The following is a 26,595-nucleotide window of genomic DNA, read 5'->3' as shown; positions in this document are numbered from 1 at the left end:
TGAAAAGCATTTGTAGTTACTGACATGAAAAGGTATGGGTGTCTTTGGGAGGGAAAAGGTTTAAGACAGTTCTGTTCCTTCAGCCATCTTTGCATCCCAAGGTATTCACGAAGAACTGACTCCATGGTTGCGGTTCACCTGCATCTCTGTAGAACTCGTGTTTACATTTGCCATCAGTGTTGAGTCTAGAAGAGAAAACTTAGGAAGTGAGTTCACATAATGGCTGAAAACAGCTGAGATGACAATTACAAATGAATATGAATATGAAATGTCTAAAAACATAGAAGTAACTAAGAGTTGATAACATATAAGTAAGAGTTTATAACATATAAGTAATTAAGAGTGTGTCATTTAGTGTTTTTTTAAATACGCAAACTTACAGCTATGCAACCAACTGGGTAGCGTTCACATGCACTGCGACAATTACAGTCCTACTGGTACAGTTACTCTAAAGCAAAGATTAAATTGCTCCCTCTGCAGTAGATCCATTCCTCTGACCTACCTTTAGCTGCCTAAAAAATCTGAAAAACATCTCCTAAAATGTAAATTATTCATCTAAGAATCAACCGCCCTTAACAACTCTCTTAAAGTGAAATGGGACGCTCTTCAGAGGAGTGGGATTGCAATCAGCTGATTTGAGTTAGTATCAGAAAGCTGAACTAGTCACCCAGGCAACTCATACCATTGGTAAAGAGAGATGACCCTTTTCCAGAGAAAAATGTCTCATCCTCACTTGGGCAGTTAAGGTAGGTCAGATTAGCTAATTTGATAGTGAAAAGTCTAGGGTAAGTAGCACAGGCTCTGAGGGCTAAAAATGACATGAGGAGAATCTTCCCTCAAATATCATAAGTTATTTTCTGTCATAGGGGAACAAAATGGTTAACGCTTTCTAACCTTTAGGAAATATTCACATTTCTTGACCACTTTACTCAGAGCGTCCTTCACCTCTCTGTTTCTCAGACTGTAGATGAGGGGGTTGAGCAGTGGAGGCACAACAGTGTAGAAAACTGAGAAGACTTCATTCAGTGCTCTTGGAGTCTTCGTTTTTGGCAGGACATAAACAATTATTAAGCTTCCATAAAGGACTGTAATAACAATGAGGTGGGAAAAGCAAGTGGAAAAAGCCTTTTGCATCCCAGGGGTGGAAGTCATTCTCAGGACAGTGGTGATGATACACATATAGGACACCAGGGTTAGTAAAAAAGGGGGTACTGCACACACTGATGAGAGGATAAACACCAACGTTTCAGTCACGCTGGTGTCAGAGCAGGAGAGTTTTATCACTGGAGTGAAATCACAAAAGAAATGGTCAATAAACTTGGGACCACAGAAGGAATGTTGTGAAATCAGGAAGCAGCTTATGGCCATAACAAGGAAACCATGCATCCAAGACCAAGCTACAAGCTGCAGACAGGATCTGCTATTCATGACAGCTCTGTAGCGAAAGGGTTTGCATACTGCTAAATACCGATCCTAGGACATCGCCGATAAGCGAAAACTTTCAGGGACTGCTAGGGAACCAAAGAAATAAAATTGTGTGATGCAGCTGCCAACAGACATGCTCTTGTCCCCAGTCAGAAAGCTGGACAACATCCTGGGCAGGATGGTAGAGCTGTAGGAGGTCTCCAAGCAGGACAAGTTGCCCAGGAAGAAGTACATGGGTTTGTGGAGGCGTCAATCAGCCACCACCAAAACAAAAACGAGGATGTTGCCAATCACAGTCACAATGTAGATCACCAAGAAAAGGAGGAAGAGAAAAGATTGCATTTCTGGGATATTCCCAAATTCCAGGAGCAGAAATGTTGTGATGACTGTTTTATTTCTACAGCCCCCGTTTGCCATGGATCAAGCCAAGAGGAAATGCACCACAGCCTGGAATAAAGCATCAAGAACTACACTTAATTATTGATCCATCATCACCGAGTAGTTACAGAAGAAAGATGGTATTGTTAACATTGTATGGTGGTATTGTTTATTTTCTTTTTGAGCAGTTCTTGAACGTTCTCTGGATAATAATTTATGAGAGACATTATTGTATATTTTTAATTTTGTCTTATGCAAATTTTTTAACAAAATCGTTTCCTTGAGTTTGGAAAGCATCGCACAAACTGCGGCAGGATGTTTTGATGACCTAGACTATACCAGACCAATACAACCAGTGGAAAGCCGTAATATGCATTTTCTAAGAACTGGACACGTTGATGAGCATTTGTGTATACTGAACTTGATAAAAACCTGAAATATCCAGAAAAATATTCAGGAAAATGTTGAAAGGTACGGCTTATCTCACTTGGCAATATCTTTTGAAACCTGCAGGGTCAGAAAGTGATATTCCAGCCAACAGAAACAAGCTATGATTCAGAAACCTTCAGTCAAAAGAAGAAAGGAAAAGAGAGGAATTCTTTGAGTGACCATTTCATCACCCAACATGACAAATACCATGCCTAGGAAATATAACAGATACTGAAGGAAATCATGAGAAGAAATGTACTTTTTATTTTAATGCACTGATAGTTATTAAAACTATCAATTTCTCTTCTTTCTCTCTGTCTCTTTTATCCTCTCCTTTTTTTCCTTTGTTTTTTTTAGGGGTTGGCAGTTTTTTGTTCATTATTTTTAAGGCATTTGTCTTCTGAAGCAACCGCTATGTGTACTGAGGTCCTGCTTCCCAGGAAGGGGCTGGACATCGTCTGCTGATGGGAAGTAGAGAATAAATCTTTTTTTTTTTTTTTCCTTCCTCTGCTTCTGCATGTAACCTTTCCTCTTTCTTTATTAAACTGCCTTTATCTCGACCCATGAGTTTTCCATCTTATTTTCTCCCCCTGTCCCACTGAGGAGGGGGAGTGATAGAGCGGCTTGGTGGGCACCTGGCCACCAGCCAAGGTCAACCCAACATAGATGTCTACATTTTGAATATATATATATATATATATGTATTTTAGACATTGCCAACAGAATTTTACCTCTTAGAACAGACTGAAACAGACCAGAGCCTTAAAACTCAGATCAATCATGTTTAAACTTTAGTTAATTATTAAACTCCATGCGTGCCCTTACATCAGGTATAGTTCTGTGCATTGTTACTGAACACAGAAAAACTAAGAATGGTCATGGACAGAATAAAATTATAAAAAGAACCTTTTTGAAAGAATGTGGAAAGTTGGACTTCTTAAAGAAAATGAGCCTGCTCCAGTTCAGCTGGCTAAGTTCAGCAGTTTAGATGGCTGAGTCCAAGCTCAGCTCCTTTGCTGATAAGAGTCGTGGCAAAGAAAGCAAGAAGCAAGGGCCTGTCCCCCAGTAACCTGACTTGCTGGATGACCACTGTCTCTGGACCCAGTCCTGACTCTGACTTACTCCTCACCATCCTGGATTCTTGTTGGTGAGATCACTGCTCCTGCCCACCTTACTGCTGCATTTGGCTCCCAACTCACCTTCCCTTGTGGAGCAGCTGGCCTTTGCTGCTCCCTGACAGGGCCCTCCACATTCAAATCTGCTGGACCCAGGCAGGCTCAAGAAACCAGTGGAAATGTAGTACCCCAACTGCTTCCATGGATTTGTACCCAGGGCCACAGTCTCTCCACAGCTCAGTTCCCTCCTTTCTGAGCAGTGCTGTCTACCAGGGATGAATTCACAAATGAAAGCATAGGGTGAACCCTGGAGAACTTCAGAGCATGTATATGTGTGAGAGGTGGGGCAGTAGCTACAATAATCCCCTCGGCAGCAGCACACAGCTGCCCTCCAGCCCTGTGGCAACTCCTTGTACCACTGTCACCAGTCAGATTGCTCACCTGGCTGCTTCCTATTCTGCATGCAGCAGACTCTGCTGTCCTGTCTGGACAGAAAATATGTGAGCATCGGAGCAGACTACCTCTATGCCACACTAAGACCAGGTATTATTTCTTTGCCCTTCAAAAGAGGCCCAGACTTGAGGGGGATGACATCCTCCAGAGATGCTCAGAAGAGAGATACTGGAGCTCCAGCACCCCAAAACCATTCACAGCCACCAAGTGGCCTCCATCAAGAGTCAGTGAGAGCCTTCAGGTATGCATCCCAGCTGGACAGAAGTTTTGGGAAGGTGAAGCTAGGTCAAGGGGTCAGCAGTTCAGTATTTGTGGCACTTTTTGACCAAGCGTGCCACTTACTCATCGCCTGTGGTGAGGAAGGGAAGACTGGAGAGGCAGGAAAATGTTCCCTAGCTACTCAAATGCAGCAGGTAGCATCTACACCTAGGACTAATTTGCCTCCTCAGAAGCATCAAGACTATTGGAGACAACATGGGGTGTTGACCAGTTCTTGAAGGTAGTCATGGGCCACACCTTCCAGCAGCACGTGAATGTCGGTTCACCCGCTTCCTCAAAGAACTTGATCTCTATGGGTGTAATGAGACTGGATGCACTGTGGCAGAATTTGAACAGAGGCAGCTAGAACTGTCTGTGCTGATCGAGGCTGTCACACTGTCCTTGGCGTGGTCTTGTCTGAGAATCACAGCAATCCTGAGAGGCAGATTGAAGGAAGCTGCCCAGGTTTGGTGGCCAAGTGAGAGTTCAGTGAGAGACAGCCAGGGTGTGCTCTGGCAGCAGCACAGCTGAAGTCAGACGCAATTTGGCCCCTTGAGCATCTGGAGACTACCGATGAGATGGGCTGTCTGAACCAGGGGCTGGCTGCCAGGGAGGCACGAGCATGGGGCTGGCTCAGGCGAGGAAGGTGGAGACGGAGCGTCCCAACCCAGCAGATGAGGGGAAACACCCATGCCAAAAGTAGGTATGTAAGTTTGAGCTTGTCTGCCAACTCTCCCCATTCCTCAGCTGGCCAGTATGTTGGGTTTGCTTCTTTGCAATCCACTACCCAATTAACAGTCTGGCACTAATCAGTGTATGGACCCAAGCCCAGCCTCCAACTCTGCAGCCAGTGCTGCAGGCCTGGCAGGGGGACAGGTTCCCGGAGGGACGAGTGCCACCTCCTCAGGCACACAGAAGGCGCTGTCCTGGTTGCAGGGGGCCCTTGGCAGCTGCTGCCCATTGCATCAGATGCGAGGACAGAGCGGAAGGGCTGGGCGGCGGGGGGAGATTTGGCAGACCCTCTTTGGCCAGGAGCAGCCCTGCTGAGGGGTTTGCAGCCCCTTCCTTGGCTGTGCCCGGAGCATCCTGCGGCGGCGAGGGACGCTGCTCCCCGCCCCGGACGCCCGCCCCGGCCGGGCGCGGCGGGGCAGGGTGCGCAGACGCTCCCGTGGCTGCAGCAGCTCGCGCGGGGCCGTGTCCCGCAGCGCAGTTCGCAGACGCTCCCGCCCACTCGCCGCTTCGGCTTCCAGGGCCGGGTTCCAGGAGGGGGGGCCAGGGACCCCGGGCAGATCCCCTCCACCGGGGGTGTCCCCTCGCCCCTTCCCATCCCACAGCCTCCCAGCCACCCGGCATCCAGGATCCCCGCTGTCCCCACAGCCCCCGGGGAGCCAGGCGCCGGGGTGCTCGGGAGGAGGTTTGCAGCCACCCCAGTGGGGGGTGGGGGGTGTCTCCGCCCCCCTGGCCCTGCCTTCCCGTCAGTCTGTCCGTCCGCCTGCCCCTCCGCCTCCTTCTCCGTCGCAGCCGTCCCTCTGCTTACGTAGCCCTGCATCTTCCCGTCTGCCCGAACACCTCTTGCTCTGTCTCTCCATCCCTCCCCCTTCTGTCCCTGTATCTCGTCCGTCTGCCCCTTACTCTCTCTCCCCCTCCCCTTCTATCTCTCCGTCGATCTGACTCTCAGTCCATCCCTGCTGACTCTGGCCTTGATTCTGGTGAGTGTCTGCTTGTTTGTGCTTTGCTTTGTTATTCCGTCCTTACGCTCTGTTCATTGTCCCTGTTCCCTGGGCAGAGCTTGCCCCTATTCAATCCATCCCTCTGCCCATCCCTCACCCCTACTCCCCTGAGGACTTACACCCTATTTGCTCTGTCTGTCCACCCCTGATGGGGGGGGTGGGGATTTTTATGGTGCTCCCCACCCTGTCACCTCAGAGCGGGACCTGGGGAAATTGAGGCAAATGTGTCTGAACCAGAGAGATCTATGTGGATGGGTTTGGAGTGGAGGGCCCTCCCTTGCACCTGCCACTTGGCCACAAGACAGACAGATATCACGTGAACTACACCCTCCCCCCAGGGCCTTTCTGGGATTTGCTCTGCAATCATGGAATACCTGACCCTCACCTCATTTCTCTCTCCATCATGTTTCCCCTTATTATCTGGACTTTCAACCGGCCCTTGCAGGTGGCTTCTCTCGTGCAGCTACATTCACACAAGACTCTTTGTGACGGGTACCTGCTCATCTCTTCTAAAATGGACCCCTCCACCTGTTCATCCACCCCTTTCAACAAAAATTCTAATGTCTCTCCGCCTCCCCACCTATGCATCCATCTGTCCCAAAATGGACCTCGTCTGCCAATCTATCCATCCGCCCATGGGTGGATAGCCATGTATTGTTCATCCCAATACAGTCCCATCCGTCCATCCATCCATCCATCCATCCACCCATCCATCCACTCTTGCTTTCACACCTTCTTCCCTCCATCTTCCCCTTGCTATCCCTCAGTTCTCTTTAAGATTCTCCCCTGGTGGGGGTGGGGTGCAGACCTCCGCAATGCAGAGATACTCCCGGTGACGTCCCAGTGCTCATGAACAGGTATTTCTGAAGCCCTGGGTTTGCTCTGGCTGAACCTGGTGCGCTGGGACTTCCAGCTATGTGTGTAGGACTGGGGAAATGGCAAGGAATCTTCACCAAATAGGGGCTGCCTGGTGGTTTCTGTGGATCTCTCCTCTTACAGGAGACTCTTCTTGTCTGCAGGTCTCCAGAAATGTGGCGTCAGAGCTTTGGACTTCTAGAAAAATCCTACGCCCATGACGGTGAGCTGGGGACAGACAGCGGAGGGACATTTGGGGGACGGGGGATGCTCCCAAAGGGGGACAAAGAAAGCAGAAGGATAGGCAGCCACAGGGGGAAATATCTGGACTGGATCTTCCCAGAGTGAAACAAGGATGGGAATGGTCAAGAGCTCTACAGGAACCGGATGGGGACCAGAGGTATGGGGAAAAAGGGAAGCTGGGGCAGTGAGGGACAGATGCTGTTCTATGGTAGGCTCACACTAGACCCTCAGTAACGGTCACCTAGTCTTGGTTTCCAGGGTGGGAACAACCACGTACTTGAAGTAGCCCCAGCCACCTCCTTGTGTCGTTCATGTGTGCTGATGGACAGGTTGCATCTCTCCCAACAGCAGCAGGATCCTTTTTCCTGGGGAAGTGGCTCTACGAGTCCCTGGGCTCAGTGCCTCTCTGTAGTGCTGTGGTGGATGTTGCTATCCAGGATTACGTGGCTGACGTGGCCTCTGAACTCATCTACCAGAACAAGAGCCAGATCTCCAAAGAAGTCCTCTTTGCCTTCCCCCTGGGCCCCCACATGGCCATCTACTCCTTCCAGGTCCGCAGTGAGGATGCCAAGGTCCAGGCCATGCTGCGGGATGAGGTACCAGCATCCAGGGACAAATGGGCAAACCACCACAGGAGCATGGGGTGAGCAGCCCATGGCCTGCATGGTGATCAGCTTTCTGTCCCTCCCTTTCCCACCCAGGTCCAGCAGTCTCATGAGGCTATAGGAGGCTGGGAGAATCTGGAATACCTTCAGAATGAGTCTAGGTATGCAGGCGAGGTGTTTGCCTGCTTCCTGGGCACCCTGTCCCCCGGCAGGGAGGTGGTCGTGACCTTGCGCTATGTCCAAGAGCTGCCACGGACGCCAGATGGAGCAGCCCAGTTTGTGCTGCCACCCACGCTGCATCCCTACACAAAACACTATGGTGAGTGACCCCACAAGGAACCTGCCCTCCCAGTCACACACCCCACAGAAGGGTCACAGACTCCCCATGTACTTTACGAACAGGCACGATGCAACTTCCCTTGGCACCCACAGGGACACATTTTTCCCCCATGCAGCCCCTGGACAGATCCACATATTCTCCCTTGTGCCCCATGAGGGGATCCACACTTCCCACACACATTTCCCATAAACAGACTCATGGACCGCTCCATACACCTTATTGACAACCCCCAATTCTCTCCATATGTCCTATATATGGATGCCAAATCCTGCCCCACCCCCGCAAGGAGAGCCTTTGCCCTCCCCAGTGCTGTGTTTCTCCTTGCAGCCTGGAATTGTCTCACTAGCAGGCTGCACTACAGCCTGCTCCTCACCGCTAGCCTGCAGTCACCCCGTGGAGTGGCCAATGTCCAGGCCAACTTTGCCCTCACCCCTTTGATCTACACTGCCCAGGACCGCAGCACTGCACAGGTACGCCCTCCTGAGTGCCAGGATCCTGGGGGGAGTTGAGGGGGGAGGGGTGTCATCACTGAGAAAAAGGGAATGTACTGGGATCAGCGCCTGTGCTCCTGGCCAAATGCTGGGTCTGGTCCCCTCCTCCTGTGTACGACCAGGCACCCCTTCTCCAGGTCTCACTGGATGGCAGCCCCCCAAGTCATGACGATTTGGAGCTGCTGGTGTATTTTGGAGACCCCACTGAAGTCAGTGCTGTGGTGGAGAAGGGGGACCCTGGGGCCCCTCCAGGTACGTGCAGCTGGGGACGGAACATGGGGGCACCTCTGGGTTGCAGGAGGCATTGGCTGTGGGGGCACTCTGGGGATTCTGTGGGGTGAGGTATCATTGGACACTGGGATGGGAGTGGGAGGCATTCAGATGGGATAGTTTGGGTCCTGGGGCTCCAGGGTGGGCTGCTGGGGACACTGTGGTGAGGTATCAGACATAGCAGCATGCACACGGGAAGTTCTATGCCAGGGCTCACTGGGTAGCTGTATTGGAGGCTGGGTTGGAATACATGGGACACTGGGCTGTGCACCTGGTGGAGAGTACTGTGGGGTTTTGAGGTACCAGTGTGGGGCATCAGGGGCCCTGGGATGGTAGAAGCTGAAAGCACAACGAGAGCCTTAATCCCACCCCATACCTCCTCCAGGCTCCCTGCTTGGTGACCGCATGGTGTTGGTGACGCTGGCACCCAGCATCCCTGCGGCAGTGCCTGGGCAGCACCAGTCTGGAGAGTTCATCTTCCTCCTGGACACCACTTTCCTTGAGCATGCACAGGTACCCCCGCAGAGCAGGGACCAGGATGCAGTGGAGGAGCAGGCTGATGGGGAGAGGGCCAGGGCAGGCATTTACAGAGGGACAGAGACGTGAAGGGGGATTGGTGGGGCCTGAAATGGTCCTGAAATATCTCAGGTGCCCAGCGGAGTTCAGGGCACTGGCTTGGGTCATCCAGGGGAGTCCAGGGGCTGTAGGAGGACCAGACTATGGGCAAAGGCATCTGTACCCCCTCCAAGTGCCTCCCAAGACTTGCGTGCTGTGTCTTTCCACAGGACTCCCTGCCCTTCCTTCTCAAAAGCCTGCCCCTGGGCTGCTACTTCAACATCTACTGCTACGGAGAAACCTCTGTGGGCATCTACCCGTGAGCAAACATGGGGCAGGCTGGGTGCTATGGGGCTGGATTAGGTGCTGGTGGGTAGGGCTGGATACTGTGGGGCATGGCTGGGTGCTGTGGGGCTGGAATGGGCGCTACGGGGCAGGCTTAGATGCTGGAGGGCAGGTGTGCATGCTCTGAAATTGGCTGGTTCGTAGGGGGCAAGGCTGAGTGCTGGAGGGCTCGACTGGTTACTGTAGGGCAGAGCTGGATTCTGCGGGTGGGATCTTTGTGGCATTATGGGACAGCACCTCTTGGGGTTCTGTTTAGCAATGTCTTGCAGGAGCTATGAAGCCAGGTCTCTTCAAGAACTACTATGGGGCAAGGACTTGCACAGGGCACAGCTGTGGGAAGTGCTATGGGGCAGGCTCTCAGGGAGCACTAAGCACAGAGCAATGTGCTCTCCAACATGCTGTGCTCCCTGCAGGCAAAGTGTTGAATATACTCAGGACAACCTGAGCGAGGCCATGCGGCGCATCCCCTCCACCGGCTCCGGTTTGGATGACACCAATCTGCTGGGAACCCTCCGCTCAATCTACAATACCCCTCGCCCCCACGGGCATACGCGCCAGGTCTGGGTGCAGGGGCATGGAGGGGTGGAGGGACAGGTGTCTCAGGAGGAGAGAGAGGACACAGGAGTGTGGGTGGAAGGAGCCACCCAAAGTACATGATGGTCACAAGGGAACAAGAAGAATACCGTGGGGTGTGGGGGAAGGGAGAAGTGAGTCTATGTCTTTGGGGGTTCCTGACCCTGAGTGGATCTCTCTCCCTCGGGTAGTCTCTCTACAAGGGCTCGCTCTCCTGGGCCCCTCTCTCCATTTCAGGGGCCTGCTCTCCCGGTTTTGGGGTGCCTGTGCAGGGCCCCGCCACTCATGTCCCCTGTCTCCCAGCTTTTCATCTTCATGGCCAGGCTACTCCCGGACGAGGAAGTCATTGCAGCTGAGGTCAGCCGTCACCGCAACAGCCACCGGTAATTGGGACGCTCTGCCCCCAGTCCTCCATTCACCCTTTGGTTGTCCAGCCCTTTCCATCCCTGCTGACGACCCCTGCTCACCAGTGCCTGTCCCAATCCTTGGGCCCCTCCAGTGTCCCAAAGACCCTTCCCACCTTGCACAGCTCTCCTGTGCCAAGTCTCCATGTGGGAGTCTTTGCTTACTACTCCCACAACCACAGCACCCTTCACAGAGTGAGCAGGGAGACTGAGGCACAGGGCTTGTACACCCTGATGTGCCCCCAAGCTGTGCCCCAGCCCCACTAGACTGACCCCAGCTCTGCCCCAAGTCCCAGCACTCCTCTGCCAGCTCCCTGTCTAACCCCACCTCCAACCCCAGTCCCTCACTCCCTGCTCTTCCTCCTGCCCCCTTGTTCTGCAGCCCAGCTTTGTTTCCCCCAGCTTTAACTCCAGCCTGTGCTCTCCAGCTCTACCCCAACATCCTTGTACCCACCTCTGGCTCTCATTTCTGACACCTTTCTCTACTTCCCCCATAGGTGTTTCTCCTTCTGCTTCTCTCGGGACAGTGTTACGCTGGCTACGGCCCTGGCCAGGGAGACAGGGGGTGAAGCTACCTGCGTCTCCTCTGACAACAGTGTGACAGTTGTGGTAGGAACCCAGGAGCCCTGGCAGGTTCCCCTCTATTCCACAGACACACTGGCTTCCAAGTACCCCAGCACCTGGACACAGTAGTCGAGACCCCGACACCGGGGGCCGTGGGCTGAACCCTGGTGGAGCTGCAAACCGTGGTGTCCTGCCCTCTGTCCCCAGGTGTTGAAGTGCCTGAAGGAGGCCCTCAAGCCAGCAGCTGAGGGAGTCTCTCTGAGCTGGACCCTGCCCCGTGGCCTGGAGGTTGAGGTGCTGGGGGACACCCCTCAGTCCATCTTTCGGGATGAACACAGCCTCGTCTATGCCCAGATCCATGGACAGGCACAGGTGAGAGCTGGGACTAGAGTCACCCCCACTTACCTCCCAGTAACGACCAGTAATCTTTCAGTAACTTCCCAATATCCCCCAGTAACCATCTTGTGCCCCCAGTAACCTCCAGTAGCTTTCCCATGTGTTCCCAGGATACGACGGTGGCCAAGGGGGTCATGACCTTGCAGTACAGCCTGGATGGCCAGGATGTCAGTCACACAATTGAATTCCCGCTGTGCCCGCAGGGAGATGGCCGGTGAGAGCTTGTCCTAAGGGAAGATGCATGCATCCCCCTCATTTCTAACACGGACTCCAGCTGAGAGGGGGCCCAGTTAGCTTATGCATTCTCACCTTCCACACACAATCCCAAACTGGCAGAGAACGCAGGTGCCCAAGCATGCCCTCCTTCCCTGCTTTGACCCCACCGTGGTAGGACCCAGGAACCTGGGCATCACTTCCCTCCAGACAGACGAGGACCCAGGCAGCCAGATTTTCCCTCTGTCCACCCTCACCCCTGAAGGGAGAGAACTCAGGTGTCCAGGCTCTCTCTCTCTCTCTCTGTCCACCTTTCCCCAGCATGGGGATGAGCCAGGTGTTCAGGCCTCACCCTGCTCTGTCCCCAGGCTGGCTGTGCATCGTCTGGCCGCGAGACACTTGCTGAAGAGGTTGTTGCTAGAGGCTGTGAGTGGGTCAGGGGAAGAACCAAGGCACCGCGCAGTTGAGATGAGCCTCGCTTCAGGGATCATCTGCCCCTTTACTAGCTATGTGGGGGTTCGCACATCACAGAGGGTCACCTGGTACCGAGGTAAGGAAAGACACCTGAGAGGAAGAGCTGGTGGGGCAGCTCCGTGGGATGTTCTCACTCCACTGGAGCTGGAACCCCAGCCACAGAGCACCCCCAGTCTCATGGGGTAGGCCCCATCACCACCAGGTACTTCTTTCCCATGTGCTTAATTCAGTCCTTTTCCCTGTTTGCCCTCAAAGGGCCCCTGGCACTGTTGCCACCCCGCCAGTCACTCATCCCCTGCCAGATTGTTGAGCTTTGTGGCTCCGGTAGAGTCTCTTCCTGCTTTCCTAAGACCATCTGGGAACCACCTGGCTGGCTGACAGCAGCGTGCGAGTCATGGCTTGCCCTCCGTCGACTCACCCGTGGCATTGCTGCCCTGCCCCAGCGGGGGGCTTGCTCAAAAGGTAGGGGGTAATCTAATGTCTTACAGGAGGGTTATGCTGCCATGTCTTGCCCATGGCATGGAAACCAATGAATTTTGCCTTTAACCCTTCCCTTAGTTACCCTTAAACCTGCAAGTCCTTCAGCAAATATGAGACCCAGCTCAGGGGCACCCAGGGAGGGGACAGGGATGGTGCTGGGTCATAAATACACCTTTGGATAAGATGTGTTGGGGGGCTATCAAGAGAGGTCTTGGGACGTGGCTGGGCAGGAATGCCAGGAGAAGAGGCAATGGTCCAAGCTGGGGATGAGTTAGGGGTGTCCAGAAAGGGCTGCGGATGGGAGTGCTTTGGGGACATGCAGGAAGGAGCTTAGACTGCAGGTAGCTGCCTCAAGAAGAGCAGAGATAATGTTCTGGGGCATTGCACAGAGGAGTAGAGAGGGGTCACCTTCCTGTGATTCTCCCAACCCTCCTGTTCACACCTTCTCCCACAGCACGTGAACCACCACGACCATTTATTTCTTCTCTCAAGCATGTGGATCCCATGGCATTTGTTTTGCGCTCTCCAGTTTTTGAGCCTTGGTTCACCAAAGCCTTTACTGAGTGCCAGAAGCTGGTGGCACTGCAGAATCTAGACGGCTCCTGGGCCCTCAGCTCAGGACTGGCCTCTGTGCTGGAAATCGATGAGGCTGAACTCAAGGGAAAGCTGCCTGGTGAGGTAAGGGGAGAACCTCCTATGGTGGCGGCGTGTCATCCTGGGGCAGTGGGAACCCCTTGGCTCACGGCAACACTGGCAGCCAGAGAGGAATGAAGGGATCAGAAAGCAGAAGCCACAAAGGAAGGGGTGGGAAGCAGTGATGGGGCAGGGAGGATGCTCAGCACTGCCTGCTGGTTTGAGACATTGTTCTCCTACAGGTCATGGAGCCAAGCATCTGGGCCACAGTGCTGGCTGTGACCTGGCTGCACAGAAACGACAAGTGTTACCAAGACCTCTGTGAGTTGCTGGAGGCCAAGGCTGTGACCTGGCTGTGCAGCCGAGCTGGTGAGTCTTGAAGGTCCTTTTCCTGCTGATCCCCACAGCACAGCCTCCTCCCTTCTCTCTCCAGTGGGACCTACCTCACCCCTTCTCAGGAGCACAATTTCCTGGGGGCAGCTGAAGGAGTCCTGTGTCCCCTTTCTCCTTTCCATCTGTGGACTCTCCCTCCTGCCTGACTCCCCTAGTGCCCCTGTCTCTCCCTGATTGCAGTGTCCCAGCTGGACAAGTGCCTGGAGGCAGCCAACACCCTCCTTGCGAGCAGCGTGAACCCAAGTGTCTTCAGGCTCTGAGCTCAACACGTGCCTTGTGCTACAGACCGGCAGCACCTGCAGAGCTAAAACGGGCCAGAAAGTGTAGCCTGAAGTCACCCGCCGTGCTGGGATACCACTGTTGCGACCAGCTGGGGTGAGATGAATTCTCACTGCTTATGTCTTATACTTGTTGGGCTGAAGCTGTATCATGCTGAACTCCTCAAGAAAAAACATCCAGTTCAGAGCCTCCGGCATGTTTGGTTTGGGTGGAGGTGGGAGTGGGAAGGAAGCATCACATTCCCCAGTGGTTGCCCTTCCTGAATTTGACTTTGGCAAAATGGGCTACTGGCCTCCACAAAGATGGCGCTTAGGGACATGGTTTAGTGGTGCACTTGGCAGTGGTAGGTTAATGGTTTGACTCAATGATCTTAAGGGTCTTTTCCAACCTAAATGGTTCCATGATTCTGTGGTTTCTGTCTTGACAAGAGAGTGCTGTGCACACTAGAAAAGTTGAGTGTTTAGAGGTGTCAACCGCAGGCACAATAGCAGTGGCTCCCAATGAAGGACTCCTGCTGCACCCCACCTCCTGAGCTCTTCGCTTTACCCCAAAAGTCCAGGCTGTGTCAGGAACTCCCATACCTGCATTGCCATGTAAAACAATCCTTTTGGAAGTAAAACTCTCACCTACATCAGACACAGCCCATCATAAGGTCCGGGAGAACTCATGTGGGGCAAGCTTGATTTGAAAACTATCAGCATGTTGGAGGTGGAACTGCAGGAGCTTTTGATTAGCAAAACAGTGATACTCCCTCCTGCCCCAGGGCGCTGACTTCGTGAGTCTCATTCCATGTTGGCAAAGTTTGTGATTCATTTTCCAATAAACAATGAATCTTCTGTAAGCCAAAAGGTGTGATGCAGCCTTTATTTCAGTTGCGTCTATGATCCTTCCTTCCAGGGGCCATCTACGAGTCACCAGGAGGGACACGAAAGGGTGTCACTTTTGGTCTTTGGGCTGCTGCCATTGGTCTTGGAAGAGCACCGGCCTGTTTGAGGTTAGCAAGACAAGAGCTGAGGACTTGCCAGGCTTTTTCTAGGCTACTTTTGGCTTGAACTTATTTCCGCTTGATCTTAGTGGGAGCAGCTGTAGCAACCCTTTGCCCAGCAGATAGATGACTGATGTCTAACTTATCCTAGCTGTAAGAGAAAAGTTGTCAGGTGATTCATGTCCAACTTGGTTTTAGCTTTAACTTTTTAACTCCATTGGAGCATGTGACTGTGAAATGCTGTTCTCCCTTTAAGCCTCACCTCTGCTGTCTGGAGCAGATGCGGTGCAAATGTCTGTATGCACTGGCAACTCACTCCTGCCCTGGAGCTCAGTGGGGAGACAGAGGAGTCACCTTCCCCAGAGATGCAAATGGGATGGGGCTGAGAGGAAGGTGCCCTCCCACACCCCTTGGGGTATGGAAGGAGGAAAGAAGGGCATTGGGACCTCACGTTTTGGAGAGGTGAATCATGACTGGGAGGAAATCCTGGTAGCTCAGCTTACTTCAGCCACCAACAAATGCATTGTTGATCCAGGGACAGGTTTTGGCTTCTTCCCTCCAAAAGACTCCCAAGGGTGACTCATCTGATCGCACTTTGCTGGTCTCCATGGCCTGGAGGGAATACCAGACTCTGCTTCTTTCTCCCCGTTGACCATTGGCAGAGGCTGAAAAGGCAACCTCAGTCACCCACAGCTGCCTAATTCTGAAGGAGTCAGTCCCATTATAGTCTTCTGCAGGATGTGAACTGAATGTCCTTCCTGGAGCCTCACCGGGATCTGCTGCATCACTTTGGAAAAGCCTGTGCTTGTTGCCCGACCTCAGTTTCTCTTTTTCTCACAGCAGGCTGAAATGCTTTGGAGGTCTGGGGAGGGACAGCCATTGCCTGAGGTGCTGAAACAGTCTGCACCAGCTCAGAGCTTTCATCCACCACAGGGATACACTTTATGCAGTGCTCCCTCCCTGAAATCCCTAGGGAGACACCCTCCAGGACACTGATTATTTCCATAACACTAGGAAATGGCATTCAGGTGCTTCAGGCCCAGAACCCCGTCTATGGAAGGAAGAGTGAAAGAGCTGAAATTTCTGTTGGCCTTCCTGTGAGACCAGGGTTTTCAGAAGGAAGCGGTCTGGGGCAGAACAGGTGACACCCAAACCTGAGCCTTCGTTCCCAAGCACCATCACAGGAAAGGTCCTCGCGCTCTTCATTCACAGTGTTCAGTGGGGGAAACTCTCCTAATTGCACTTGTCATCAGCATCTCCAGACACAGTCCATCCCAGCCTGGGAGAAAGGTGTATTAAGAGTTTCGGTGCATCACCCTTTTTGAGCAGCCTATTCATCCCAGGATTTCTATGGGCCACCTAGGTGCTTTCCTTCACCATCTCCATCTCCCTGTAAAGACTCGAAAGCCATGGGGACAAAATCAGCAGGGACATCATTGTGCTTATCCGCAATGCTGGGAAAACCCTAGGATGTAGTCTGGGCAGAGGGCTCTGTTCCTTGAGCATGGACTTTCCCTGAGCACGCACTCAGGCTCGTAATGGGTATTTACCACAAGCATGCACTAGATGATGCTCCTTCCCCCCTTCACCCTCTGTTCACTCAGTCTGGCAACACTGAGCAGAGAGCCCCAAAACCACAGCGGAAAGCTCAGAGGTGCTCAATACCCGCAGTACCAATTCTTCTACTGACAGGAGAAAGGGCATCTGATACGGTATGACATCAGTTGTGTGTCTTCCTCGGTTACTGGGGAGGAAAGTGTAAAGCTGTGTTAGCCAGTGAGGAAAGAAACGGTGACTCTAAGAAGCATACGTGTAGAGATCTGTAATACCTTACACAGACTGTGGCATGTGGTTATGATAAACACAGCAATAGCAGGTGCATTTATGTTTAAATGTGCCAGTATGTGACTACAAGATAGCTGTGATACGATTAACTCTGACAGTTGACAGTGGATACTTATCAAAAACTCAGCCACACAGCCATGGTCACTATTAGCAGTATAGTGTTATAGTTACGCAGGTACTTTCAGGCGCCTTAGGACAAGCACTCTCAGATCCCTGAGAGCTACCAACCTGCTGAGGTCCACAAGACCTGTGTACCGGCCCTTAGAGTCCATGCTCAGGGCACGGGGGTTTCAAGATCATCCCACCCAACATGTTCAGGTGGCCTGGAGAAGACCTTTGCTTCCCATTCTGCCCTAGGAGGTGCTAGTTCGCTACAATCCCAGTAAGAAAAGCACCTGAACCCTGTCAACTATCATTTAAAATGCTATTTATTCAAGCTGACTCTATAAAGAAAGAGAGGATAATATAGAAAATGTCATGTCCCTTCAGATGCTGGGAACGCCAAGCCATAAAGCATCAGCTGGGTCTCCAACCAGGGTGCAGCACACCGCACGTGGATCCCGTGCGTGGAAGGGTCGCTCGAGCTACTGGAGGATTTTCTTAAAGGAAAACAACTGTATTCATCATTTCTACTGTCAAACAGAAAGGACGCTCACATGTTCACATGAGAACTTCTTTGCTGCACTTTTAGACGTAGGCCAGGACAGCAGGTGCCGTAATCGCCAGCACCAAGCACACCGTGCCTGCAGGCTCTTCCGTTCCAAAGAGCTGCTGAGATTGTCCTGCAGCCGGGACATTTGTGCGGCACAGCCCAGCCTGACAGCCACATTCTGCATGCAGGATGGCACGGCATGGGCGCCGCATGGGCATGGCATGGCACGGCACAGCACAGCCCAGTCCAGCACGACGCAGGCCTGAGCCTCCTCTGGTTAACTGCTATGTGGACCACTAACTCCTCGACATGCAATGGTCTTCGGTCAGGATCGCTACACCTCCACAGCAGTTCATTAGATGGTGGGGTCTTCACTGATGATTTTCCTGCTAATCTCACCCCACGACCTTGGAACTGTCCTTTTATCCCCTCTAATTTCAACGACCCGTGGCTTTCTGTACTTCCTCAGTTTCTCCAGGCAGGTTGTTGTTTATTGTCCCTGTTAAGTCAGTTCTGTTTTCCTGAAGAGTCAGCTCTGAGACTGGCCCAGAGCCAATTGACCACTTCGCCCTTGTTGTGCAGCTGTCCTATCAGTGATGTTACTCTAGTATCCATCCTATGATGGAATAATTAGCTAGATACGTGCATGCAGCAGTTCAGCAAGCAACGTTAGCTTCTGTCTCACCATACACAAAGCTAAGTGTATTTGTGCTGCATGGAGAAAGGGGAATGGGAAAAACAGATGTCACCGAGAAACTTTCTCCTGCTGGGATTCAGGAAAGCACTTGATTGATTCCAGGTGCCTCTCTTCCTCCTCTCTCTCGTTGTTTGTGCAGAGGCTGTGCTTGGGAACATCTTCACGGTTGTGCTGGTGGCGACACACCAGCATCTCCGCAGCCCAATGTATTTCCTTCCGTTGAATTTGTCCAGCTTGGAGATATGCTATACTTCCATCAACGTGCCCAGGCTGCTGGCCAACTTCCTGACTGGGGACAGGACCATCTCTGCTCAGGACTGTATGGCTCAGCTCTATTCCTTTCGATCTCTTGCAGTCTCTGAGTGTTACCTGCTGGCCACCATGTCCTACAGTCAGTACCTGGCCATATGTCACCCCATGCTCTACACAAGCATGATGAACTGGAAGGTGTTTTTGCGGCTGGCAGCTGGCCCTCGGCTTGAGGGAATGACTAGTTCCACAATCATCACATACTTCTCAAGCCAGTTGAAGTTTTGTGGCCCCAGGCCAATCGACCACTTCTGTGACTTGATCTCTTTGCTGGAGCTCTCCTGTAGTGACACCAGGCTACTGTAATGTCCATCCCAGATGTAGTCTTGCCATTTTTGTTCACTCTGGCATCCTATGTCTGCATTACAGCTGCCATCCTGAGGATCCTGTCGAGCATGGGGAGGCAGAAGGCCTCCTCCACCATGTGTGAGAAGCGAAAGACTTCTCATACATCACTGTGGTCAGCATTTCCTACGGGACACTTCTGCCTATTTGCTGCCTGGGACGCCTCCACTGAGAAACCTGAACCAAATCTTCTCCTTTTTCTACACCATCCTCACACCCCCGGTCAACCCACTGTAAGCCTGAGGAACAGAGAGGTCAAGCAAGCCTCGAGAAAAGCTATCAGGAAAGCTGTGGCCTGCACTGAGAGTGCACGCTAGCTGTGCACCACTGGCTACAAAACACGCCTATTTCTCCTCAAAACCGTAGGGATGATGTGGAGGGAATATATTATGTACCAGGCACAGCTCTGGAGGTGTCTGGCTTTCAGAACACTTTTAGAAAGGTGGCAGCAGGGGAGAGGGAAGAATGCCTTTCAGAAACGTGAGTCTTCACTAAAAGGTAGTGGAAGAAAATGTCTTTGCCTTATTCCTTTGAGGGAAAGAGAACATTCTTGCATGTGGGAACTGTATACCAAGAACTACAGTCTTCCTCCATAAGAGACCAAGAAAGACCACCCAGAAAGCTACTGGGGGTAATCAGGCATGTGCATCTTGAAAACCAGCAGCTTCAGCAATCTGGCAGTGCTGCTTGTACAGACTACTGCTCCACGTGTGTGCTCTGAATTGCAGGTTTGGGGATTGTGCTAGCTGTGGTGGGGCTAGTCATGAAAAATGAGCTGGACATGAGAACAAGGAGGTAGAAAAGGAAAAGGATACTTGGGAAAGACTTTGCCCTCCCCCAAGTAGAAGTTCACAGATCAGTTGCTAAAACTTCTTCACCTCATCTGTTCTTTTTGTTTTGTTTTGTTCTGTTGTTCGGGGCGGGGGGGAGGGAGGGGGTTTGGTTTGGTTTGGTTTGGTTTGGTTTGGTTTGGTTTGGTTTGGTTTTTTTTACAGTCATTAAGCTTTACTGTTCTTGTTTGCTTAGCATTTGCAAAACAACCACATCTATTTGCAAATTTGTGTCTTCTGAGTGTTTAAGGTCTTTCTTTGAAAACCAGCCTATTCAGCTAAGGAAAGGTATGTGCTTGTGTGACTGCCCGGAGTCAGAACCTGCAAGGAGCTCTGGCTGCAAGGAGATATCTCGGGAGCTCTGGCTTTTTAGTATGAGCAAGGTCTGATTCATTGACGGAAGGCTTATGGACAGTGGTGAACAGCATGTTTCTCAGGTGTCCAGCAAAGTGATGCGTAACACTTTCTTCTGGCCTCAGGTATATTCAGTTGCAAATAAGATGTGCTGATATTATCATTCATGCTCACTGTGATCCTCCTTTTAAGACTTTCAGGGCAGAACCTTTCTCAATTATCCACCACGATGCATGCAGGTGATTCCCAGGAGGCTGTCAATCCCAGTACCACGGGGAATTCATCCATGGGCCTTTTTGCTTCCCCTTCAGATGGGACAAACCAAATTTCACCTCGCATTCTTGTTGAAAAACCAAATGACCGAAGGGCCCAGAGAAATGGGACAGGGGTCACCTTCCAGGAGAGCAGGGTCTTCTGAGATGCACTGAGAAAAACTGATACCCAAAGTAACAACAATGTCCCTCTGAGTTGGCTCGCAGGAAGAGAAAGCTGAAGACAGAACTGGTGATGGGTCTTGTCAAATGCCAACTCCCTGTCTAGCCTGTCGTACTTTCAGTAGTACCAAGTACCAGAAGGGCACATATGTCGTTTGCATACAGATAAGGCAGTGCTGTTAAAGGTCCTTGAGGTGGGAAGGGGATGCTGCATTTTTCACTGTGCTGCTGTCTCACACATGTTTTACTGCCATGTTCCTATGGGTGGGAAAATTGCTGAGAACAGATCTATTTCAGTCTGAGACCTGACCCAAACTAAACCATTAGTGGGAGCAACAGGGAGGAAGAAAAAGGCTGAGTCGTCCCCCCAGGGTGCTTATGTGTTCTGTTGGCAATCCAAATATCAGCTGGTCATTTTTCCTGGTACTAATAACAATACTTGTAAAAAATGTCTGTTAGGCTGTGATTGCCTTTATGCATCTTGCATATCAAGAAGAGAGAAAAAGCAGCATCCTTAATATAAATGCAGCTGGTAGGAGTAGGGCGTTCATCATCCAACCCTTTGTCTAGGTCTGAGGTAAATGTTGAGTCTCTGTTGGTGTTTTTGAGGGCTGTCTCTCTGCTGTGGGCTGACTGTGGTCAGAGCTGGGGGCTTTCTCCTGCGTGAGGCAGAAAAAGGGGCTGCTCTAAATCCCTGGGTGTTTGTGACAGGAAAAAACGGTTTCAAGCATGTGAGCCAAGGGCAGTGAGACAAATATCTGAGAAAAACCTGATTCATGGTGTGTGGAACTCTTTGACAACAAAATTAATGGGAGCGGGGTTGGGGGTGGGAAGGAAAAACTTGCAGGAGCCAAAACTCTTTGGAGTTCTGTTCTTGCAGATGGAAATGTTTGGAACTTCAGATGGAAGCTGCTGTGGCTGAGCTAAAGCAAAACCAAAATGAGAAGAACTTCTGCGTGAAAGCTCTAATTTCAGTTTGAACCAGGATCATTCTGCTGTAACAAAAATCCCTAGTGCTATGCTGAATCAAAACAAGCTGCTGCTTTTTGTTGTGAACATGGGTGGTTTGCTTAAGAAGCACCCAAAGGCTAAGTCAATCTTTATCAAATCATTAACGGTCCCCTCTTTTGCCTATGTGTATATGCAGATATCTTCCTTTGTTTCTGCATGTCTGTGCAGTTAGGTACACAAAATACAGTCCTGGCCCATCCTGTCTGCTCCTCAGCTGTGTTGCCTGTTTGTAATCACCCATCAACCTCCACTTTTCCCCAGTGAAAATATCTTCATTATTTTCTTTCTCTTAGCAGTTAAGGAATGTAATTTTCTGACTCCCAGTGGAAGCTTTCAACTTTGGTGTCAAACAAATTTCAGAACATTGACAGAGCCCGTCACCCATGCCCTGCCATTCAGATCAAGTGGATGTGCTCCTTCCTTGCCAAAGGACTTCCTTTGCGAGGGGTAAGGTGAGAGAGAGAGGCATGTGGGACAGAGAGCTTCATTTGTGATAATAAGAGCCTCAAGTTTGTTGAGTTAATTGAGGAACAAAGCTGCCATTATGGTATGGCAGTATATTTCAGAAAGAGTTCTCAGAACAGACGGGTTTGGGTATTCTGTTCCCACAAGTCTTTTGCGCTCACTCTGCTAACTTATCAGCAATCGTTACCAAAGCCATCTTACCCCAAAGCCATCTTACCCTGAGGCTGTGTAGACTTGCTCACAAATTTTAATCATCATTACCACCCAAAATGAAAAGAAACGCAGGGAAATGAAATATAGAACCTTATATTCCTTGAATCCGTAGAGCTGACATACTCTGCAACAGCTGATCCATCAGGTCTGTCTGAGAATCTGGAGCCCTTTTCACGACTCTTTCCAAGAGTTTGATTTTTGCCACTGGTTAAGATACTCCGTGGTTTTCCATGCTGATTTATCAATTAGGCTACTTTTTAAAGTTCTGCAGATCCGTTATGCCTTTTAAGCGATCCATTTTTCCCCTACAGATTTCATGTTGGATGAGCTGAGTTAATTGCTCCTTCCCAGATGATAGTCTTTGCACAGTAATGGGCTTTATTAAATGCCTGTGAATGTGCAGCGGAGCTGTTGTCCAAAAAGCGGATTCTTTGCCCAGTGTGCAGTAGGCCAATAATCGCACACTCAGGAGAGACATTGATTACTTATTTCAGGTTTATGCAAGCCTGGGCGTTCAGTGGTTGCCCACAAATCGAAGCGTGCGAGATTTCTACCGACAGCCCTTTTTATACAGTACGAATGTAGCACACGTAATCCATTACACAATCTTTTTGCTACCTGATTGGTACATGATAATACATATTAACAAGATAAGTACAGCTTTACAGAGCATGCTCAGAGAGTAGGGGTCTCCTTAATCAGGGGAGGGTCCCACATTGGGGGGGGGGGGGGGGTGTGATTTTTAGTATTATAACGAGAATAGTTCATAAAAAGGACAGGTGTGTTGTCCGCTGTTTCCATAGTGTCCTTGGTTGGTTTGCATCAAAGAATCCAAAATCAATTATTACTGACATCTCAAAGGACACCCTGGTTATATTTAAACTTTTAATATATGAGCAGCATCTATCAGGCTACACTCCTATAAACCAACTGTCCATCTATCAAGTATATCCTGTTTCCTAATAATGAATTTCTAGTCAACCCTCAACAATTAATAATGAATTTCTAGTTAACCCTCAGCAGAGCTACCTGGAGTATCTTCCCTCAGTCTGGACCCACTTTGTTTGCTCAACAATAGCACACAGAGAAGTTTAATTATATGCTGAGCGTATTCATTGCTGACAGATATTTATCTCCCTTCCCTCCTCAGAATATATTTGTTATTTGGGATGATGATTTTAACATTGATGGCTTGTTCACAGATGTGAATATATTCTTTCCATTTTTCACTTTTCATTATTCAGAGAACCATTGGTGGCTGCTGAAGGTAATCCAGGCCCTAAAGGGACCGACACACATGAGTATTATACTCTTGAATTGTTTTAGGACAAGAAAAAGAAAATATTTCAGAAAAATCTGTTGTCCAAGAAGTTTAGACTGTTTGCTCGTACGTGTAGTTAGATTGCATGATAGAAATAAGGGCAAATAGAGACACAATGTGTCAACAAAAATGCATTAGTAAGGTATTCCTATCCTAAAGCAGGGAGGGGCAGAAACTTGAATGATTTTTAAAATGTACTTAGCAAGGGAAGATCATGATTTCTACTCCCAAGTCAACTTAATGCTTATTTCAATAAGTACGAATGAAAGGACAGCCTCAACATTTGTACTTTTTTTTTTTTGTAGTAAAACTAAATGCATGAGCAATGAATAGGTCTAAGATGTGACTCATATGCTCGTTCTTCCATTTAGAACTGCTTGCAAACAACCTGTGAGGATGAAAAAGACCACAGTAACAAAAAACAAGTGATATAAAGTTTAATAAAGCAGAGATTTAAAATATTGTCCGCACAGTCTATTTTTTAGCATGAAATAATTCCTTGGAAAGAGAGTGAATTCTTACATAAAGCTACGGTCAGGGCAGACCTATGAAGGCTTTGTACATACAAAGGGTGATATGCATTTCATCTCTGTTTAAACAACAGCATTTTTGGAGAACTATTGCCATCTAGGGCTATCCTATCTTCTGCTACGGACAACAGATGGAGAAACGCCTGTGGTAAGGGGTAGTTCAGGTTGCCTATGTCCAGATGGGGTTAATCACTTCTTGGTGGTACTCTGGCTTCCAAGTAGGAGCCTAGATTAATTTTGACTAGACATCCATCTTTTAGAGGACATAAATTAGGGTAATGGCTCCTGGAGAAATGTAACTGGTAGAGGGAACGTTACCAGTATATATCACTGTTGATCATAACTTCTTCCATCTTCCATACAGTCTTCTAGTGTAAAAGATATCACCTTTTCAACTGAAAAAGTAACTGAGAACTGAAACAGTAAAACTATTATAAGGATCTCAAACCTCCTGGTTTCTTTAAAATAAAAGTTAAAATCAATTAACAAAACACCTCCTACATTACATATACGTGTGTTTATGTAGGTCTGTATAAATATATGCACATAGACATGTGTATCTATATATTTCGTCTTTCCTGTTTGGTAGCTGGAACCAAATCCACTCATGCCAGTCCCCCCATTACCTGGCACTTAGTCTGTGTAGAACGCATACACACGGATAGAGTGACACTATGCAGAGAGAGAGTTAAGGAAGGGATTAATAAGAAGACAGGACAGACTGCGGTGACGAGGAGCAGGGCTCAGACAGACAAGCACTGACTGGCCCTGATTCACATCCGTAACTGTCCACTCCAGTTTGTTCCTCCCCAGTCCTCTTCCCCCAGATATTCCTTTCTAACTTCACCCCTCGAATATCCCAAAGCCTCAGTTCCTCTCGCCCCCTTCTCAGCAGTTACAAAGTTACAGGGGGGACCTCTCCGAAGCTGTGTCTCGAGTTTCTTAATGGCCCGTCAACTTGTGATTGAAGACTTCTGGTCTTTGCCATTGTCTCCATTATCCCTTGCCTCCCAGGTTTGTGTCCCTCTGTGCTCTTCTTTATTGCTTCCCCCTTTACTTATTATCATCTTTGCATTGAAAAGGTCCTTGATCAGATAACCCTAATGAAGCAGACCCTCTCATCTTCCACATACCTTTGCAGTCAGCACCTCCAGACACCCACATACTTCTTCCTTAGCAGCTGCCATCTTTTGGCAACATTTTCACATCTGTCACCTCCCCAGAGATGCTTGTGTAACTTCAGATTGAAGTGACAGTCCTCTCAACAGGCCAGGCACTCAGACCGATCCTCTCAAGCAGACTTGGCACAGGGAATTCTTTCTGGTGGCCTTTCCACCTGAAAGATGCAAATCTTCACTCTGCTGCTGCTGCTGATTTATCTGCTCACTCTCCTGGAGAACACCGTCATAATTTCCACCATCGAGTTTGACCACCAGTTCCACACTTCAAAGTACTTCTTCCTGAGCCACGTGCCCTTCTTAGATATTCTGTTCACCTTGGAGATGCTCTCTTTAAAGTAGTAATCAGTTAAATGAAATCCCGTTGCAGGTACTATGCTGAAGTCTAGAACAGAGACGCACTTTATAAATCTACTAATATTTCTAGTTTCTCTCTAGGAAATAAATAAATAAATGGTCCAATAAATAAATAAATAAATAACTATTTCTGACCACACCCAAGCTTTAACTAGCAAGAGTAAAAGGGAAAAAGGGAACGTCTGGTTTTGTGGTTTTTAACTGTACTGATGTGGAGATGTGAACTGCTCCCTACAGAGAGTAAGAACAGCATTTTAATGCTTAGTTTGCACACATAAGACACAGTCTTAGACTGATTTGCAGCTTACTCTATAACCTAAAAACATGTTCACGGAGACGCTAGCTAATGACTGAGCTCATGCTTTCAAGCGTTTGCTAAAATCCTGGCCTGCATCTGTCACCAAAACAGCTTCAAGTGATTTTTTTTTTTCTTCTTTCACTAGACACACTAAATGCTTCACTTCCGTGCAAGAAAAATAGTTTTGAAGAATACCTGCAGAAACTTTTCAGGCTTTACTAGTTCCAGACCATTCAATTAACGCACTTCCCTAACTTTTCCTAAGCCTGGCAGCTCTAAAGAGAAATGATGATCCCACAATAATTGAAACTTTTGTAGTTTTCATAATTAGCATCAGGGAAGAAACAGGTGATATGTTGAAATGATCCACTATTTTAATTTGCTTTTGGACTTACATGATTATGACAGGCCTAAAATGACAAATGTATTTTTACACGGCCATTTTAAGAAACCAGAAAAGGGACCTGTCTTTTGGGCAAGGGCCAAAGGGTTACTCTCCTGAGTAAAAATAACCAAATAACAAAATGCTTGATTTTCTTATAAAACAGCATTTTCTCTTTATTCTTAAAATAAAATAGTCTTTTCAATTCAGACTCAAAAATGAAGGCTCTATAAACAATACCTGCAATTAACAGGGTCCACTACAGAGGTCAAGCAAAACAGCAAGGCTAGGACAGAAAATTCATCTAGAAAGAGCTGGTTGTAAGAAAGCCAGCATGACCTTCATGCCCCTAAACTGAAAGAAAAATCCCACCAGCACAGAAACAAAATAAGCAGAGCTTGTAAGCTAAAGTTTGCAAATCCACAGCACTGACCACTCTCTAGATCCAATAAAAACGTCCTTCTTTTGTAACCTCACCCAGTGTACAT

At 49.4% G+C, this 26,595-nt stretch overlaps 1 protein-coding gene and 1 pseudogene across 2 annotated transcripts; one reads left to right on the top strand and one right to left on the bottom strand.

The window, feature by feature from the left end:
- Window positions 1-879: 879 nt before the first annotated feature.
- On the bottom strand, window positions 880-1,842 carry LOC309600100 (olfactory receptor 2AP1-like; annotated as a pseudogene). The gene has a single exon. The product of its transcript is annotated as an olfactory receptor 2AP1-like (transcript).
- A 4,975-nt stretch (window positions 1,843-6,817) lies between these two features.
- Window positions 6,818-13,882, top strand: LOC309599999 (von Willebrand factor A domain-containing protein 5A-like; the record flags this gene model as incomplete). The annotated part of the gene is made up of 17 exons (XM_082331988.1): window positions 6,818-6,866; window positions 7,235-7,482; window positions 7,561-7,810; window positions 8,159-8,301; window positions 8,460-8,574; window positions 8,978-9,105; window positions 9,378-9,466; window positions 9,906-10,050; window positions 10,369-10,448; window positions 10,967-11,078; window positions 11,241-11,405; window positions 11,540-11,643; window positions 12,011-12,192; window positions 12,372-12,578; window positions 13,051-13,274; window positions 13,472-13,598; window positions 13,803-13,882. 17 exons carry the CDS (start codon window positions 6,818-6,820, stop codon window positions 13,880-13,882), a joined length of 2,448 nt encoding a protein of 815 aa, XP_082188114.1.
- Between the last annotated feature and the right edge of the window lie 12,713 nt (window positions 13,883-26,595).

Source organism: Platalea leucorodia, assembly GCF_965183815.1.
Source record: "Platalea leucorodia genome assembly, chromosome: 22".
Classification (NCBI taxonomy): Eukaryota; Metazoa; Chordata; class Aves; order Pelecaniformes; family Threskiornithidae; genus Platalea; species Platalea leucorodia.
This window is presented reverse-complemented; position numbering and strand designations above follow the sequence as displayed.